The 18,126-nt window shown below is 39.4% G+C and overlaps 1 protein-coding gene across 3 annotated transcripts in view; it reads right to left on the bottom strand.

The window, feature by feature from the left end:
• Nucleotides 1-18,126, bottom strand: part of APBA1 (amyloid beta precursor protein binding family A member 1) — a 91,486-nt gene that overhangs the window by 49,891 nt on the left and 23,469 nt on the right. For 2 of the 3 annotated variants that reach the window (XM_036737807.1, XM_036737808.1), the window contains exon 2: nt 2,808-2,903. The exons of the other annotated variant lie outside the window; for it this stretch is intronic. In XM_036737807.1, coding sequence (XP_036593702.1) covers nt 2,808-2,903 — 96 coding nt within the window. The remainder of the gene's footprint in view (nt 1-2,807; nt 2,904-18,126) is intronic. 3 annotated transcript variants of the gene reach the window in all.

Genomic DNA, 18,126 nt, shown 5'->3' with positions numbered 1-18,126 from the left:
ATTTATGCAAATAAAGTGACTAAAATGCCCATAATCTTTTGACCCAGATATGCCATTATGGAGCTTATAGGCCAAGAAGGAGGATGATAAGAAGAAAGTTCCTACATACACTAAAATATTCCTAGCAGGACTTTTAGTGATAGCAAAGAAGTGCAAACAAAGTAGATGCTCATCAACTGGGGAATGGCTAAACAAATTGTGGTACATGAATATAATGGAATATTATTATTGTCTAAGAAACGATGAATGTGATAAATCCAGAGATGATGATACATGAACTGATACAGAATGAAGTAGAGCCTAGAAAACAATACACATCTATAACCATGTGAACAGAAAGAACTATAACACACATACAAACCCAAAAGGGAATATTGCAAAATTATAAAGAATAAGCATGTCTCAAAAGAAGAGAAATAAGAAGACATATCCATCCAATCACTTTGCAGAGGTTCACAAGTATTGCACATATTTTTATTCTTTTTTTGATGTATTGATCAGTTGTGCTTAGTTTTCTTTTCCTTTTGTTAATCCTTAGAATGACTTTGTTATATGGGATGGCTCTCTGGGAGGGAAGGGACAGGAATAACGGAGGAAACTATGGTGATACAAACTATGGTGATACAAAAATGGTGAAACAAATGGTAAACTATGATGAAACAAAAATAAATAAAAAACTATTAAACAACAACAAAAACCCAAAGAAAATCCCTGTACCAATGCAGATTACCAAAATGTTCTGCAATTTACAGTCCCAGAGAGCTGAGTAGGCAGGTAGGTATCACAGTGGATGGAGCAGCTGGCCTGAAGTTAGGAAGACTCATCTCCCTGAGTTCAAATCTTGCCTTAGAAGCTTACTAGCTGTGTGACCTTGGGCAAGTCACTTAACCAACCCTGTTTGCCTCAGCTCCTCATCGGTAAAATGAGCTGGAGAAGGAAATGGCAAACCACTCCAGAATCTTTGCCAAGAAAACTCCAAATGGGGTCACAAAGAGATGGATACAACTGGAAACAACTGAACATGAGAGGCTGTGACTTTCCCCAGAGTCATAGACAGGACTTGAACCTAGGCTATGCTGCCCCTCATGAGTAACAGATTTGTTACTGAAGGTAAATAAATGGAAGTTATCTGTACCATCTTGTTTTTAGCAAAAGAAAAAAAAAACATGACACAATCACTCATTTTGTATTTCAAATTTTTAAACAAATATTCTCTGTGTTAATTAGACAATTGCAATAACCTGCAATATTTAGAAGCAACTGAGCTCCCACACAGATGATATCAGAGTTCAGTATCAGGTTATTAATAGGTACAAATGGCAATTAGTGCTAGCATTTATTTGTTAAGAGTATAAAAGAGGTCAAAGAGAACTAAGGTTTTCCTTTAGTGAAAGTATTTTGTTTCAGCATTAGAGGAAGGTCACAGACCAATGAGATCACAGGCCTTTCTGTAGGAGTCTTGGAAAAATAGTGGGTGCTGACCAGCATTGGTCCGAGGGTCTCCTCTTCTGGGAGCTCCTTACACCAATGAAATTCAAAGCAGTCAAGGTGCTTCAGAGAGCGCAACTCTGATGGGCTGGCCACATTGTTTGAATGCAAAACATCCACTCTGCAAAAAGACTATTTTATGGAGAACTCACACAGGGCAAGCATTCACATGGTGGTCAGAAGAAGACATACAAGGACCCTCTCAAGGGTCTCTCTCAAGAACTTTGGAATTGATTGCGTGACATGGGAGACGTTGGCACAGGACCACTCAGCATGGTGTGCCCACATCAGAGAAGGTGCTGTGCTCTGTGAGCAGAGCAGAACTGAAATAGCTCAGATCAAACACAGGATGCAAAAGTTTGGAGTATCCACCCCAAATGTTCACATGCTCTATTTGTGTCTGAACTATGGTAGAGCATTCCGAGCTCGTATTGGCCTAATCAGCCACAGTGGGTCACACTGAATCTTGACTCAAGCATAGTGATGTCATTTTGGTCCTCTTCTAGAACACAGGACAACAACCACACCAATAAAATTACAAGTCATGTGCCTAAGCCCCAATTTTTTAGAGTAGGCTAGTTCTAGAACTCTCTAAGGGGAAGTAAAAACCTAAGATTCCAATCAAGTAGGGAATTCCCTGGGGAGGAAACATTCTTTACCGAACCTGCGCTTAGAGTAGGCAAGTGTTTATTTAAGTGACTTGCCTAAGGTCCACACACTAATGGTAGAGTCAAGGTGTCTTCTTAATGCCAATTTGGCCCACTATCTATTATGACATACTGTCTCTCTTTTGGCCACTAGACACTTTAAAAAAGCTGAGTCAGCACTCATCTTCCTTTTCTTCATCACCACCACCACCATCATCATCATCATCATCAACAGGTTTCCCTTAAAATGGAAGTAAATATATAATGGGGAAGGACCAGGAAGGACCAAAATTTATTAGTATCAGAAGGCAACACAAGTTATCAGAAAGGCAATGGGGTTGGGCCTTTTTGCTTTTGTTTTTAGATCTATCCCCCATCCCCCCACCCCAGACAACCCTCTAAATTAGACTTTAACTTTTGGAAAAGCTGCCTACCAACTTTGGGGAAAGAGCTCCCCTCTCTGGGGAGTTCACAACACCAATGAAATCACAAGAACAGAACAACAAAAAAGGCATACATTAGAGAACACATTTAAAAGCCAAACTTATTTTCCTACTGTGAATTGGTTTTGTAATCTGTAAGAGAGGAAGGGGAAAAAGGGCAAAAGAATCATGAAAATGAACTGGCATAGAAAGAGAGGGACCAGTGGGATTGACAATGGCTACACGCTACCTCTTTGTTACTGGAGGATTCTCCTAGGTCATCTTGCTGATGCTGTCTGCTCGACGATTCAGCACCCCGGGGAGAGGAAGAATCAGGAGATGGAGACTGGACATGGGAAGGAAACAAAATCAGGAAAACCTGAGTGACTCAGTGAACCTCTTTGCTTTGGGAAGGAGTGGAGAGCTCTAAGAAAGGCAGAACATAACTGTGCAAATGTTTAAAAAATTTTTTATAGTGATCATTTCTCTGGGTAGTAGGGCTAGTGTAGACAGAGAGTGGACCTTGGGGTCAGGAAGAATGGGATTCAAATCTAGCCGGTGAAAGTCCCAACACATAACAACTTTTGCCTGTGATCAGAGGCATGTCACCCAATCTCTCTGTGTCTCCAGGCAACTCCTTAATACTACACTATTCCAAAGGAGTCATGATAAAAAATGCTATCCACTTCCAGATACAGAACTGATAAACTCTTGAGCACAAACTGAAGCATTGTTCTTTTCTCTTTCTTTCTTTTATCCCTTTCCCTTCTTTCTTTCTTTTGCTCTTGTTGGAACACAGCTAATGTATACATTTGTTTTGTGTGACTTCATTCTTGTAATAGGTTTTGTATTTCTCAATTTCTCAATGGATGGGGGAGGGAAAGAATTTGGAACTGAAAGTAAAATTGAATTTTTTAAAAAAAATTCTATACTATAATATTGCAGATCTTCACTACCTGGTACTCCCTGCAAAGATGAAATCACAGGTCTGGGCCAACCAAACCAAACTAAAAACATAACAAATAACAAAACAAAAAACCTCTCCCAGAAATGAATGTAAGAGGTGACTATACATGTATAACATATATTAGACTGCTTACTTTTTAGGGAGGGGGGAGAGGAGGGAAGCATAGAATATGGAACCTAAAATTTTAAAACACTTGAGTGTTAAAAATTGTTTTTACATATAATTGGGAGGGGGGATGAAATGCTATTTTTTAAAAAAGAAATTAATGTAAGGGGCCTAATATTTTTCAGCTTTTCTTTAAATACTTGTCAATTTTTTTTCCTGAGGAACTTTTAGGCTTTCTGGTATGTCAGAAATTACTATAAAACATGAAGTATTTTGAAGATCAAACTTATAATCAGAGAAAACAAAGCTAACAGAGTGGCACAAGAATAGTACTTTATTTGCCTACTGGTTACCAATAATTTATATTCTCAATGACCCAGAAATCCCCCAGTCTGACCATAATTCAGTGGAGTAATCACAAAGAAAACAGGTACTTAGAGAGACATCAGTGCAAGTATTTTGCCTGGAAAAGGGAATTCCCATAAGGCAATGGTGCTGAAGAGGTGAGGGGGCAAGTGAACTGAAGGGGGGACTCATTAAGCGAAAATTATAAAAGTAAGATCTCTTTAACAGGCTGCCACTCTGGAAAGAAGAGGGGACAAAATGGACAGGAAAGAGATGTGACAGACATACAAATAACTGTGTTTAACAAGCAGTGCAGCTCTAGCTCTTTGTCATGGGACTTGGATTTTTTCCCCCTTATATGCTCTACATGATTTTAGACATGGAGGTGATGATACAGTCAAGTTCTTAAATATTTACATGTAGGAAAGAGATCCACTGCAGTAACACTGCAGCTCCAAAGGAGAGATGACAGGCTGACAACAGGCCAGGGCAAACAGAACAATCTACTGTATATCCTTCTGGTGTGAGGTATATTAATTTAGCCACAGATGGTCTTTGAAGAAATCACCTAACATACATATATATTTTAAAATTTAATGCATATTAGAAAAAAATATAGGGCAGCTAGGTGGCATAGGGGCTGGAGCACTGGCCCTGGAATCAGGAAGACCTGAATTCAAATCTGGCCTCAGAGACTTACTAGCTGTGTGACCCCTGGGTAAATCATTTAACCCTGTTTGCCTCAGTTTCCTAATCTATAAAATGAGCTGGAAAAGGAAATGGCAAGCCACTCTAGTATCTCTGCAGAGAAAACCTCAAATGGGGTCATGAAGAGTTGGACATGACTGAACAACAAAGTGTATATTCTGTCATATTAATTTTAAGTTGATAGCACTGTGTGTGTGTGTGTGTGTGTGTGTGTGTGTTTAATGTCCAGGACTATGATTTCATCAGTGGGAGGAATTCCCAGTATGGAAAATCTCTCCATGCCCCCGCCCATAGGATGACAGATTAAAGATTTAGAGCTGGAAGGGATCACAGGGGTCATGGGGTAAAACAATTTTATTTTGCAGATGAGGAAACTGAGACAGACAGAAATGAAGTGACTGGTCAGAGATAAAGCTAATAATTGACTGAGGCAAGATTTAAACTCAAATCTTCCTGACTTCAGGTCCTATACTTATCCACTGTACCACCTCGCTATCCCTTCAGAATACAGCAAAAGGTCAAAATTCTTCATCTAGGTCCTATTCATTGTTTATGCCTTTGGGGAGAAACAGAGCCAGTATGGCTATCTTTTACTATAGCACTTTAAAGTCTGCAAAGAATTTTACAATTATCACCTTATTTTAATCCTCACAACAAGCCTAGAAGACAGGTGTTCTTATTATCCCCATTTTACCGATGAATAAACTAAGGCAGAAAGGTTAAATGATTGCCCAGAGTTGCACAGTCTAGTGTCTGAGGCCTAATTTGAATTCAGGTCTTTCTTCCTAATTCCTAGTTGACCAACTATATCATTTGCCATTTGACTGGTTGTAGATCACCTGGCAATGAGATAGGTTTCCATTTAATGGCAAGGGACTGGGGCAGGGGCAAGGAGAGGGAGGAAGAAGGAGAAGAGAGAAATCTGGGTCCACTGTTTCATTCTATTAGTTAAATCAATGCTGTGAACCCAGCATGATATTCAGAGTTCTGGGCTCCAAATCCATGGCTTTTTCCACTGAACCACATGGCTTCATTTGCCTTCTAGTCAAAGGGCAAACCTTTCCCTCCAGCTGAGATATGCTAAGATGCTACTTCAGCACCAAGGACAGGGGACATGTTCCCAGAATCTAAGCAGAGTGTCTTCTATGATGAGTCCCTTAATAGCTCTTCTGAGAACTAGAAGCTATCAATGAATTGACAAGATTGAGGGATTACCCTCTAAGTTGTGGTGTGCTTGTTGTTATACAGATTTTAAAATTGCAAGGATGATAGAAACGCAGCATGGTGTAGTAGTGGAAGCTTTGGGTTCTAGTTGTTCCTCTGACAGATGTTGGTGACCCGGTGCAAGACACTTACCCTCTTGGTGCCCCAGAAAACTCTCTAAAATAACAGATTGCAGAGCAAGTGTATTAGGACATTGAGACAGAGGGTTTCCTCAAGGGAGTTCCCTGTGCCAATAAAATCAAAGGTTAGATCCCTGAAAATGGGATGGCCCAATGTATTTAGCCATTGTCTTTCTACATCACCCCATCTCACATTCTCCGTTGTTGCAAAAAAAAAAAAACTGTTCTGAATTCCATGATTCTACAGCGACACCTTTTTCTCAAAGCAGAAACAAAATTCCCTAGAAATTAGAGACAATTCTCTATTTTTCAAGAATGTGGTGGAGCCAATATTTTATCAACTATTCTTACTGGACAGATATTACTCTGAAAACTTCGTTCTGGGAAACTAGAACTGCCCTAAACCCTGAGGCTATAATCCACTGGGGTAATGGATATTCCACTTCAATGAGACAAAGGAAACATTATAAACATGGTTTGGGGCTGGGCATGGGGAAAGTCAGCACAAGAATCTCCTATCTGGAAGGGACCTCAAAGGCCACTGAGTAGAATCCAAGACTGAACAGAGAACCTACTGCCTGCCATTCAGCATCTGCTGGAAGGCTTCCATCGAGGGGGAACCCTCTACCTTCCAAAGCATCTACTGCACACCAGCACAGCTCTAATTCTTAACAGATCTTTTCTAACAACAAACCTAAACTTGCTTCTTTGCAACTTTTAGCTGTTGTTCCTCAATTTGCAATCTGGAGCTAAGCAAAAGTCAGAGGGTCACAGATTTTGAGTTGGAAGGGACCTTAGAGGCCATAACATCCAATTTCTTCATTTTATCAACGAGGGAACTGAGTCTTAGAAGTTAAAGTGACCTTCCCAAGGTCACACTTGTGGTAGAGTACAAAACTGTTGATGCTAACTTTTTTCTCTGACTCCAAATTCAATGCTCAAGGCATCTCACTTCTGAGTTTATCTTTAAAAATGACAATACTTGTACTAAAATGTGGAGGTTGGTCTGACCAGCCTAAATTTGTGTGAGGAAACTCCTTTGTAAATCTTAAATCAGTAGATAAATATTTTGTTGTTATTATTGTTATTTCATGAGGACAGCTGGAAGGCAGGAGCCCAAGGGCAGGAAGATATGGAGTTCTGTTTTGCACTTCCAGATTAAGGACAAGAAACAACCAACTACCTGATACCACCATCATTCCTATTCCTGAACTCTGGGCTCACAGTGGTAAGGTCTATTAGAATAGCCAAAGAGATAGATACTGATGGTAAAGAGGATGATAAAGGAAAAGTTCTATTTGCATTGGAGAATAAAGGAAAAACATATTTCTACTCCTGGCCCTATGAGTTTAGAAATGTAAAAAAGGATAGGCTTAAAGTAGGAGAAGGCAGTAAGGAATGCAAAGTTTTTAGGGGAAAAGCCCCATTTTACTAGCTGGCAAGAGTCTAAGAGAAGAAGAATCAAGGATAAAGTCTGTTGACTGATCATACATTCTTCAAAGAATATACTGTTAAGAGTAAGAAGACTGTCAAAATTGGGTAAGGGAAGGGCTAAGCTGAATAGGGATGACGAAATGGGGAAATGTAGCTACTGAAAGGAATGTTTGCTTGTCCTGTAGATTCAGGAGTCCCTATTTAGAGTTAGTAATATTCCTTTAAGGGCATCTAGGTGGCAAGTGGATAAAGTGCTGGGTCTGGATTCAGGAAGACTCATGTTCCTGAGTTCGAATCTTGGCCTCGGACACTTAGTAGCCTTGTGACCCTGGACAAGTCACTTAACCCTTTTTGCCTCAGTTTTTTATCTGTAAAAAGAGCTGGAAAAGGAAATGGCAAACCATTCCAGTAAGAAAACCTCAAATGGGGTTATGAAGAGTATGACACAACTGAAAAACAAATGAATAACAAGGAAGGAGAGAAAGTAGATTTCTGTTCATTTTTTTTAAAAAAACAGAGAGGTGGGTAGAGAGCTACAGATACAGAATGTTGAATGCACTTTCAGATGAGATCACCATATTATCAGTTTAACTTAAATATTTTACTGTTACAAAAGAACTCCCCTGATGTAAGAGTAATCTCTAAAGATATGTAATGTTAAAAAAACATACCAAGGAAACTTTTTAAAAAAGTCTTTCAAAAAGAAAGTTTATTGTCTAGATTGTGGTATACAGTTGGATGGACATTCTCTAGAGCTGTTCATTCAGTACAAAGAGCTTGGACAGACACTCTGAATGGAAAATGAACTCTAGAACTGAAGAGAAGAAAATGGATCAGATGGTCCTTCGAGAATTGTACAATGCTTTTAATGAGTTTTTAAGTTTCTTCCTGGACTCAGAGAACCTGGCTTCAAATCCCACCTTTGACACTTACTACAACAAGTAACTTTAACCTTCCCCTGCCTCAGTTTTCTCATCTGTAAAATGAGGAGATTAAACTAGATGGCCTCTGAGGTTCCTTCCAGCTCTAGGTTTGTGATCATAGATACATTAGAGTCCTTCTGGTGATGCTCCAGGGTTGCAAATTATGGAATGCCAGTTTTAGAAGAACTAATGTCATGGGGGCACCCAAAGAGCAGTTTAGAGGTACCATGATGGTCATGAGAACTCCACAGAAGTATATAAAGGGTATCATTGGTGAGACATGTGAGTGGAAAAACCAGTCATGTAGCTAGAGCAAGGGATAGCCCATAGAGAGGCTTGTATGTTCCACTGGTACTGAAACATCCGGAGATCTAAAGGAAAGGCCCCTGGAGAATGAATTTATGATGCACACAGAATGAGGCATGGGTAGATTGAGATGTTGGAGGGAGGGTCTACACTGACCAGATCGCAGATCCATTGAAATAAAAGTATTCCTAAACTCAAAGGAAGGCAATTAGGTGGGTCAGTGGAGAGGGTGCTGGAGCAAGAGTAGGAAAGACCAACCCCAGATAGTTACTAACTATGGGACCCTGGACAAGTCCCTTCACCTCTCAGAGCCTGTTTCATCATTTATAAAATGGGGGTAATGATAGTACCTACCTTCACAGGGTTGTTGTGAGGACCAAATAAGAGAATATAGTAAAGCACTTTGCCAATCTTAAAGCCCTATATAAATGCTAACAAAGGGATAAACAAGCAGAGTCCATTTTGTTAAATACAGCTGATCTCTATCTTTCTTTTTCTTGAGTCAGTAGTGGAGGAAATAATGCTGTCTTGATGATGGACTCCATACTGACTCTCAAATGACCCAAATGAAAAACATTTGTTCTTAATCCACCAGTCCAGGGATCTGGGGAATTTTCTAAAAATTCCAAAGGCGCCCTATCCAGGAAGCAATTAGTACACAGCTTTCCTAGGGGATTGTAGGAAGGATGGAGGGAGAGTTTTTATTTACATTATTAAACATGGGGCTCTCAAACTCAAGTGGGAAGGGGAGGAAGGAGAATTTATAAGCATTTATATAGCCCCTACTATGTGCCAGGCACCATGCTAAGTGCTTTACAAATATTATCTCGTTTCATCTTCACAACAACCCTTTGAGATAGTGGTTATTAACCTCATTTTCAGTTGAGGAAACTGATGCAAACAGAGGTTAAGAAGTTTTTCAGGGTCACCTCGATAGTTAAGCATCTGAAGCTGCATTTGAACTCAGGTTTTGCTGACTCCAGGCCTAGTCTTCTATCCACTGCGCCAAGTGTGTTTTTTTTAAATCTTCAATTCAACTCAATGAAGTATTTATTGAATATCTATCATGTACTTCCTGAAGGGGCGTGGGTGGGAGTGAGGTGGGTGATGACAGGTGAATGCCATATATGGAGTTTATTTGAGCCTTGTCTCTAAATAAGCCATTTAGAAATTCCTACCAGGGTCTTAGGACAGGCCAGCTTGCTTCTTTTCTCTGCTTCCTTCTTCTTACAGTTTGATTGGGTGTTTCTATTCTCCCTTTAAACAACAAAGACTCCTGGAAGAGGATACTGGCTCTTTTGGGGTTGGGGAGAAACACTTCACTGCTGTATCATGGAATTGAGGAGAAACTTCAAGGATTCAGGGACCAAGAGATTCTGCCATAAGGGTGTCTGCTAGTTGAGAGTCAACTTATTTACAGGACTATATTAGATTTAGCATTGTTCTTTTAAAAAAAAAGCCATCCAGGAAGGACAAGTTGTATTTTTCTTTAAGTAAGTAGGCCTCCAAACAGTTTCATGCAAAAATGATTCTTGCGTGTGTGTCCAGTTGTATTTGAACATTTTGAACACAATCTTCTAGACAGTCAAGGCATGGCTGCTTACAGAAAGCTGCAAAAAGTGTCTGATATGAGTATGGGCCACTCTGATCAATAGAATGTCTTCTACCTTATAATATAAGCTCCCTGAGGGCAAGGCCCCTCATGCCTCATGCTTGCTTGCTTGTATTTGTATCCTCAATGCTTAACGCAATGCTTAGGACATAGTAAGTACTTATTAAATTATCTATCTACCTACATACCTATCTAATGGTTTCACAAATGTTTACTTTATTATAGATATAAAGGGCACTGAAATGTTTGCCAATAATTCTCCAATTAAGCACAATGACCTCACCACAGAATTAGGGATCAATTTCATACTCTTTTCTATATGGAATTTAAAAGGTAATTTGCTAGGACAAAGAATATTACTAACTCTAGTAAGGGACCCTTCTGAATCTCCAGTCCAAATATATTCCTTTTAGTGGCTATCTTTCCTCACGCTCTCATCCCATTCAGCTAAGCTATACCCTTACTCAGTTTGGATAATTTTTTCACCCTAGACATTATACCCTTTGGAGATCTGATCAACTGTCAACAAATATGTCTATCCTTGATTATTCTCCTCTTAGACTCTTTTCTCTTCTATTATTTTTACTAAAATAAGACTTTTCCTCTGAAGATACTACATTTCTTACTAACTTCTCCCACTTCTTACAATTATCTTTTTCTTACACTTCCAAACTCATAGCACCAGGAGGAGAAATAGGTTTTCCTCACTCCAGAAGGCCATTGTTCTGCTCTGCTCTCATCATGCAACAATCTCCTCTCCTTTTAAATTCATACATCCTTTTTATTGTTCTATACCAATTTTTTGGACATCCTCTAACTTTCCTCAATAATCTTAGCACGTGGTTTTCCTCTTCAGCCTATCTGCACTCTGCAGACACTCAGTGAATGCAAAGGTATTATCATCAAAATTAGTAACAATAGCACACATTTACATAGCAGTTTATAAGTTTTTAAAATACTTTCCTTCCAACAACCTTTTGAGGCAGTCAATGGTAACACGATCATCCTTACTTTATATGCCAGGGCATCTATAAGGCACAGTGGATAGAAAAGGGGTCCTGGAATCAGAAAGACCAGAGTTCAATCTGACCTCAGACGCTTACTAGCTAGCTGTATGACCCAGAGCAAGTCACTTAACCCTGTTTGCCACAGTTTCCTCATCTGTAAAATGAACTGGAGAAGGAAATGGCAAATCACTATAGTATCTTTGCCAAGAAAACCCCAAATGGGATTCTGAAGATTTGTACGTGACTAAAAAACAACTGAATTGAAAACTAAGTAAACAGATATTTTAGCCAGTCCATTTTATAAATGACTATATTGAGTAAACAAAAGAAGTGACTTGTCTACAGTTATACAGATGTGTAAATGTAAATGTCATTAATAGCATAACTCAGGTATCTTGACTACAAACCCAATGCTTGATCCACATTAATGATCCTTCTAACACTCTGGTCTCTCACTCAACCTCATCAGTGCCAGGAAGGACAAATCATACCATTATCTGAAACTGTTCTACCTCTGAGGTCCAGAATTCCAGATGTTCTGTTTCCCTCCTCTGCCTGCTCTTGGCACTCATCTTGATTCCTGTTCCCTTGAACCTCTCTCATCTCCTTTAGGTCTTACCTCACTGGTCATCTTTCACCTCATCTTCGATCTCTCCTTAAGTGGTTCATTTCCATCTGTTTACAAACCCATTCACATTTTTCCCTTTTCCCCCAATCCTACAAAGCTTTCCCTTGACCTTACTCCTGCTTCAAGCTGTGACCTCATCTCTATCCTTATCACTGCAAAACTTCTGGGGAAAACTCATTCTAAGCTTGTTGCCTCCACTTTCTTGGGACTTCCCAACCCCCTGCACTTTGGCTTCTTACCCTCTCTACTGTGACTTCTCTATCTGAGCTTATTAAAGGCTTCCTGACAACTCCAAAGATCTTTTCACAGTCTTCATCTTCTCTGATGCTTTTGTGGCATTTGGCACTATTGATCTGCTCTTCCTTCGTGCCACTTTGTTATCCTTTGGTGTGATGGCATTCTCTTCTGAGTCTCCTGTTTGTGTGACTAGTTTGCTAAACACTAAATTTCTTAAAATTAGGGATTTTTTCATTCTTTGCATTTGTATCTCTAGTGCCTTGCACAGTACCTGGCACATAGAGGAGACTTAATAAATGCTGGTTGACTTTCTTCTCAGTATCTCTGATGGTTCAATCTTTATCCTTTTAGTCCCTAAATGTAGGTATTGCTCATACCCCAAGTCCCTTGACCCCCTTTTCTTCTCTCCCCATACCCCCTTCCATGGTACTCCATCTACTCCCATGTCTCCAAAACACCTGTGAACACACTGACTCCCAAATCTCTATTTTTGCCCTCAAAATGGAACTCAGTTTCTACAGCCTTGTATTTCTAACTGTCCACTGCATGTCCCACTGGCATCTCAGTCTCAAACTGCTCAAAACTGACCTCAATAGATTTCCCCTAAATCTATTAATGGTATTAATGGCTTTGCCATCTTCCCAGTCATCCTGGCTGGAGACTTGGAGTCACCCTTGCCTCTTTCCTCCCCCTCACTCCTTACATATAAGGAGCAGCTAAATTCTGCCAATTCTACCTCCCCAACATCTCTCTTATCCACCTCCTCACTTTAATTATTATTAAGGGTATTAGCTCACATTTGTATACTGTGTTACAGTTCGGTTCAATTTAACTTAATAGGCACTACTTAGGAGGCAGCTGAGGGCCATTTAGTCCATCCCCTTCATTTTACAGATCAGGTAATTGAAGCACATTAATTCACTTTTCCAGGGCCACACAGATCCAGTGATAAAGATGTGATGATCTGACCCCAAGTTCCTGGACTCTAGAGTCAACAAACAACAGCAAAAACAAAACAGTCTTTACCCTAAATGGCCTTGTGCTCTACTGAAAGCATTTTCTTCACACAAACCTCATCCAACAGAGCAAATATTATTCCTATTGCACGGCTGAATAGATGATCAGAGAAATTAGCCTATACTCACAAAAGTGGCACAGTTGGAACCTGAATCCAGGCCTTCTGACTCCAAAACTACCATATGATTCTGCTTTGTACTCCCATCACAACCTAAGTCTTCATTATTTCTCATTGGGAAGATCTGATTATATCACTCACCTGCTCTAAGATCTTCATTGGCTCCCTATTGCCTATATCTTACCATAAAAATATTTTATTTCTAAACTATTTTCTAGCTTTATTTCATACCATTTCTTTTCATACACTGAACATTCCAGCCAAACTAGGCTACAAATCATCTGTCCTGCCTCTGTGTATATATTTAGGCTGTTCTGCAAGTCTAAATTGTCCTCCCTCCATAGCTGTACTTGTGGAAATACTTCTTTTCCTTCAAGACTCAATTCAGATATTTCCTTGAAGCCTTCATTAATTCATGAAATGTGGTTACTTTTATCTTATAGATTGTAAACTCTTTGAGGGCAGGCATTCTTACATCCTCAGCATTTAGCACAGAACAATGTTCAAAGTAAATATTTATGAATTGTTTGTTAAATTGAATTTCTTCAGAGACTCCATGTAAGAATCTCAATTTTCTGGGTTCTCCCAAGCTTGCTCATTAGGCTGCTGGTATATGATATCTCATTTCCTCCTCCCTTCTCAAGTCAACAAATGACATTTTCTTCTCATTTATCTAAGTTTTTTAAAAAAACAAACAACTTGATAGCAATGCAATATATAATTAGTTATTTTTTGCCCCAAGGGTCATGTCTGTGCTTCTGAGATGAAAAAACTGCTTAATTAACTATACTACACACTACCTCAATTTAAACTATTTATTTCATTAATTTACTTCTATTTTCCTTAATATGGTAAAATAGGAAAGCTATCAAAGGCACTGTATGTTATATCATTAAAATGATAGTCTGGATATAATGAAGTTTTTACATATACATGTTTATAATGAAGATAATTTAACTCAATTTGAACATTCTGAGACAGCCATCTGTGGAAATATTTTAATTACTTCCTCATTTCCCTCCCTCAAAGAGAAATATACTCCTATACATCCTCAAATCAGAAAAACTAGGAATTTACTTTAAGAGTATGAGAGGAAACCAAGAAAACATATCTCATATACAGTGCCCTGGCTATACATGCAGCTACCCACAATTTCCCAAGGCAGATGAGGAGAGGCATTTTCACTGCAAGGCCTTAAAACTATTTTCTAGTTTCTTGAATGAATTCTAAGCTTTGAAATCCACAATCTCAATTTAAAAGAAACAGTTTGATCATAAATCGGTGTCTTAGTTCCATGAGAGTCGGCATTCACTATCCGACAAAATCAGTAGCCCCATAAGATTTTTTTCCTTTGAAACACCGCCACTTTATTATTTTTGCTCAAAAATTTCAGAGGTGGGGAAGCCTTACAATGAGTAGTATTCTAGTGATTTCTCCAGTAAGGGTGAGCACACAAGAACTCTTTTGAGAGTTATTTTATGATTTGGTCTAATAGTTGTGTGGAAGAAAATGCCAAGATTAGTTTGTTTTTTTTTTAAATGAGAGAGCCAGTTGAGAAATCATAAATTCCTGTGATACCTAATACTGGAATGTTGGGTGAACAATTCCTTGTTCAGGCAAGAGGGCAGACTCAGGGAGGCCCTAGTTTACGTTTGTACTAATTAGCACAGCTGAAGCAAAAGGAACAACACGGTATGGGATTTGGGGCTACAAAGCTGAACTTAACCAATCTGTTAGAACAGAGTGAGCAAGAACACAGGGCCAACAGGAAAAGGTAACAATCTCTGTAGCCTCAAAGTCTTCCTTCCCAAAAGAGGAGATGACATTTCTCCCCCTCCCTAAACCTGTACACTTACTGCCATCAAATACTGCTGAAAAACTGGGAAGCCTCATCAAAGCTCCTGAAATTGGCTTTTGTTTTGTTTGCTATTATGGTCAGCAAGGGAAATACGATCAACGCTCCCATTTCAAAAGAAAGATGAGGAGGAAGTCGTTCAGATGAAAGCGGCCACATCATTTTTGATGCCTGAGGATCCACCTACCTTTCTTTCACCATACTCCAGCTGGTACATCCAAAAATTCTCCATCTTCCCCAGTGTAGCTTATGAAGCAGCCCTGGCTTACGTGCGTCTGTTTGACTTTAGAGGCTGAGAATAAACTTTTATCTCAGCGCTTGCGTGAGGTTTTGTTCAACCCCCCTCTCCCCACCCAGTGGTGTTATGTGCCTGAATTCAATAATGCAACTTGTAATCAGAGCTGGGATGACCTCACATAGTGCCTGACCCATCCATATTAACTCTCCTTGCGACTGAATTTCCTACGAAGCTGTGCGTCAAGAGCCAGCATCATCATCTTCTGCGGCTCCTAGTTTTAGACAAAACGGTTGTCTTGCTCTTTCCCAGTAGGGTGTAAGGATGCTATTTCTGGGGACAGCACACAACTTGGAGGTGTGATCACAGACCTTCACACATGCAAAATACTCTGCTAGGCTTACAAAACTTGTGAAAAAGAGGCCTGGAAATTAAAGGGAGTGGGGCAAGACGGAGAAGGAGGTGGGGGGAGAGAGTCATTTCTGACCAGTGTTAGGGGCTGCATACCCACTGAAAACTTACAGATCAAATATTCAAAGGGTTCCATTTTTTTGGTCACCAAACACAGTTCCTAGTACTTAATGCTTGTTGCTTGATGATTATTACTGTGCTTTAAAGATGACTATGAAGAAAGCAGGGAAGCTTGGGGAGGTTTCAATGAACTGATGCAGAGTAAATATGCAAACCAGGAAAACAATACACATGGCATCTATGATAGTGTAAATGGTACGAACAAAAAAAGCTCCAACAAACTGAATATTGTCATCATGTTTTCTTATCTGTAAAATTAGGATAAAAATAAAGGCGATCTCATTGTGAGGATCAAAACTGACATGTACAAAGTACTTTGCAAACCTGAAAACGCTATACAAATGTTAACTATTATTACGGTCACTGTGTAGTATAATAATATCAGGAAGATATGACCCAGAAAAAAGATGAAAAAAACGCATCTCCCTCTCTTTGCCGAGATTATGGGCCGATGCATGTGAAACGCTTCAGATACTAATAGTAGACAGGTTGGTTGATTTTGCTTAACTGCTTTTTCTTTCTTTTTTATTCTTTGTTACAAGGGATGGCTTTCTGGGTAAGAGGCAAGGGAGAGATGAAGGATATATTTGGAATTTAAGGGGATATAAAAACAAAATAATTTTAAAAGAGAAAGTTTAGAGCCCATGAAGTACCAGAAGCACTGGCTTCTACTTACAAAACAGGTTAGAAACTATTCCTCTAACACTAATGGTCTTCGGCATATACTGTGTGCTGACAGTGCATGAAGTGCTGAAAAGGCCATAAAAGATAGGCCAAGATAACAATCTTACTGACCTGGACAAGATGATCAAGACAGGGAGGAAAGTGCGCCCCTGGATGACTATGACAAAGAGAAGCAGGCTGTCTCAACATTTCTTGTGGTGTCCTGGAACTTCTCAGTATCATCTATAGTTGTGACTGGAGGAGGGTCACACTATTTCTTGAACTGAATTAGAAAGAGCCCATGGACAAGTGGGAATTTGGGAAAGATTTGGAAAAATGGAAAGCCATGGTGGTTGGTAGAAAGGAAAACACACCATGCCACACCAGCCATCATGATGTAAAGCCAAATTGTGATTATTTAATAAGCATTTATTAACTGTATCCTGCGTGTGCCAGGTTCTAGGGGAGACGTAAAGTTTACATAAAAATGTGGTCCCTGCCCTCATAGAGCCTACAAACTGGTAGGGGAACATACCACAGACACAAATAACAATAATATAAAACAGCATAAATATTATATATACATATATGCATGTGTATATATACATATATGTGTGTATATATATGTATGTATGTATAGTGTGTATATATGTCAAGGTATCAGAAAGGTACAAGCAAAGCCATCCTTGAGACTGTGTTTGGGGTGGGGAAGAGAAGTCATTACCAATGAAGAGCATCAGGAAAAGTTTCACATAGGAAGTGGTATAAAAGTTAGTCTTTGGAAAGTGAGTAGGAATTCAGGGGTCAAGGGACCTAGAAATGGTATAGGTAAGTGAAATACACAGATAATTCAAAAGCCTTCTTTTATCAGTAAATAGTGTTGAGTTTTCCCATGCAACATACATTTTACCAAAAGTTCTGGCAAGCAGCTAAGAGGGAGCATGATATAATAGGAAGGGCACTAGCTTCAGAGTGGGGGGAGGACGGGTGTTCAAATCTTGCCTTTGATGGTAATTTTCCTTATGTGCAAATCTAACTATGTGGCTCCCCTACTCAATCAGCTCCAGGGATTCCTATTGCACCTAGAATAAAATATACACTCCTCTATTCATCTTTAAAAAGCCCTATACAACCTGGCTCTAACCTATCTTTCCAGGGTCAATGGACACGGCTTGCCTTTTGGTAGTCTATAGCCAATCATCTTCAAGCCTTTGCAATAGTTGTCCCCCATGCTTGGAATGCTCTCCCTCCTTACCTATGCCTCATAGAATCTTTCTTCCTATGAGATGTAGCTCAGGTACCATTTTCTGAATGAAGACTTTCTGTATCCCCCAACTGCTAGTACTCTACAGGGTGTTCCTAAAGTCTGGACATATAGGCATATTTTCAAGAAATGAAATGAATGAAATTTTCAACATTTTATTTAATTGGAATATTAACAAATAACATCTTCAATATGATTTCCATTATTTGTGATGCAAAGGTTGATGCACTTTGCAAGATTCACCTGAACTTGATGCAATAACTCCATATTG

The sequence above is a fragment of the Trichosurus vulpecula genome, chromosome 9 (genome assembly GCF_011100635.1).
Source record: "Trichosurus vulpecula isolate mTriVul1 chromosome 9, mTriVul1.pri, whole genome shotgun sequence".
NCBI classification, from domain to species: Eukaryota; Metazoa; Chordata; class Mammalia; order Diprotodontia; family Phalangeridae; genus Trichosurus; species Trichosurus vulpecula.
The sequence above is the reverse complement of the archived record's forward strand: the minus strand, read 5'-3'. Positions and strand labels throughout refer to the sequence as shown.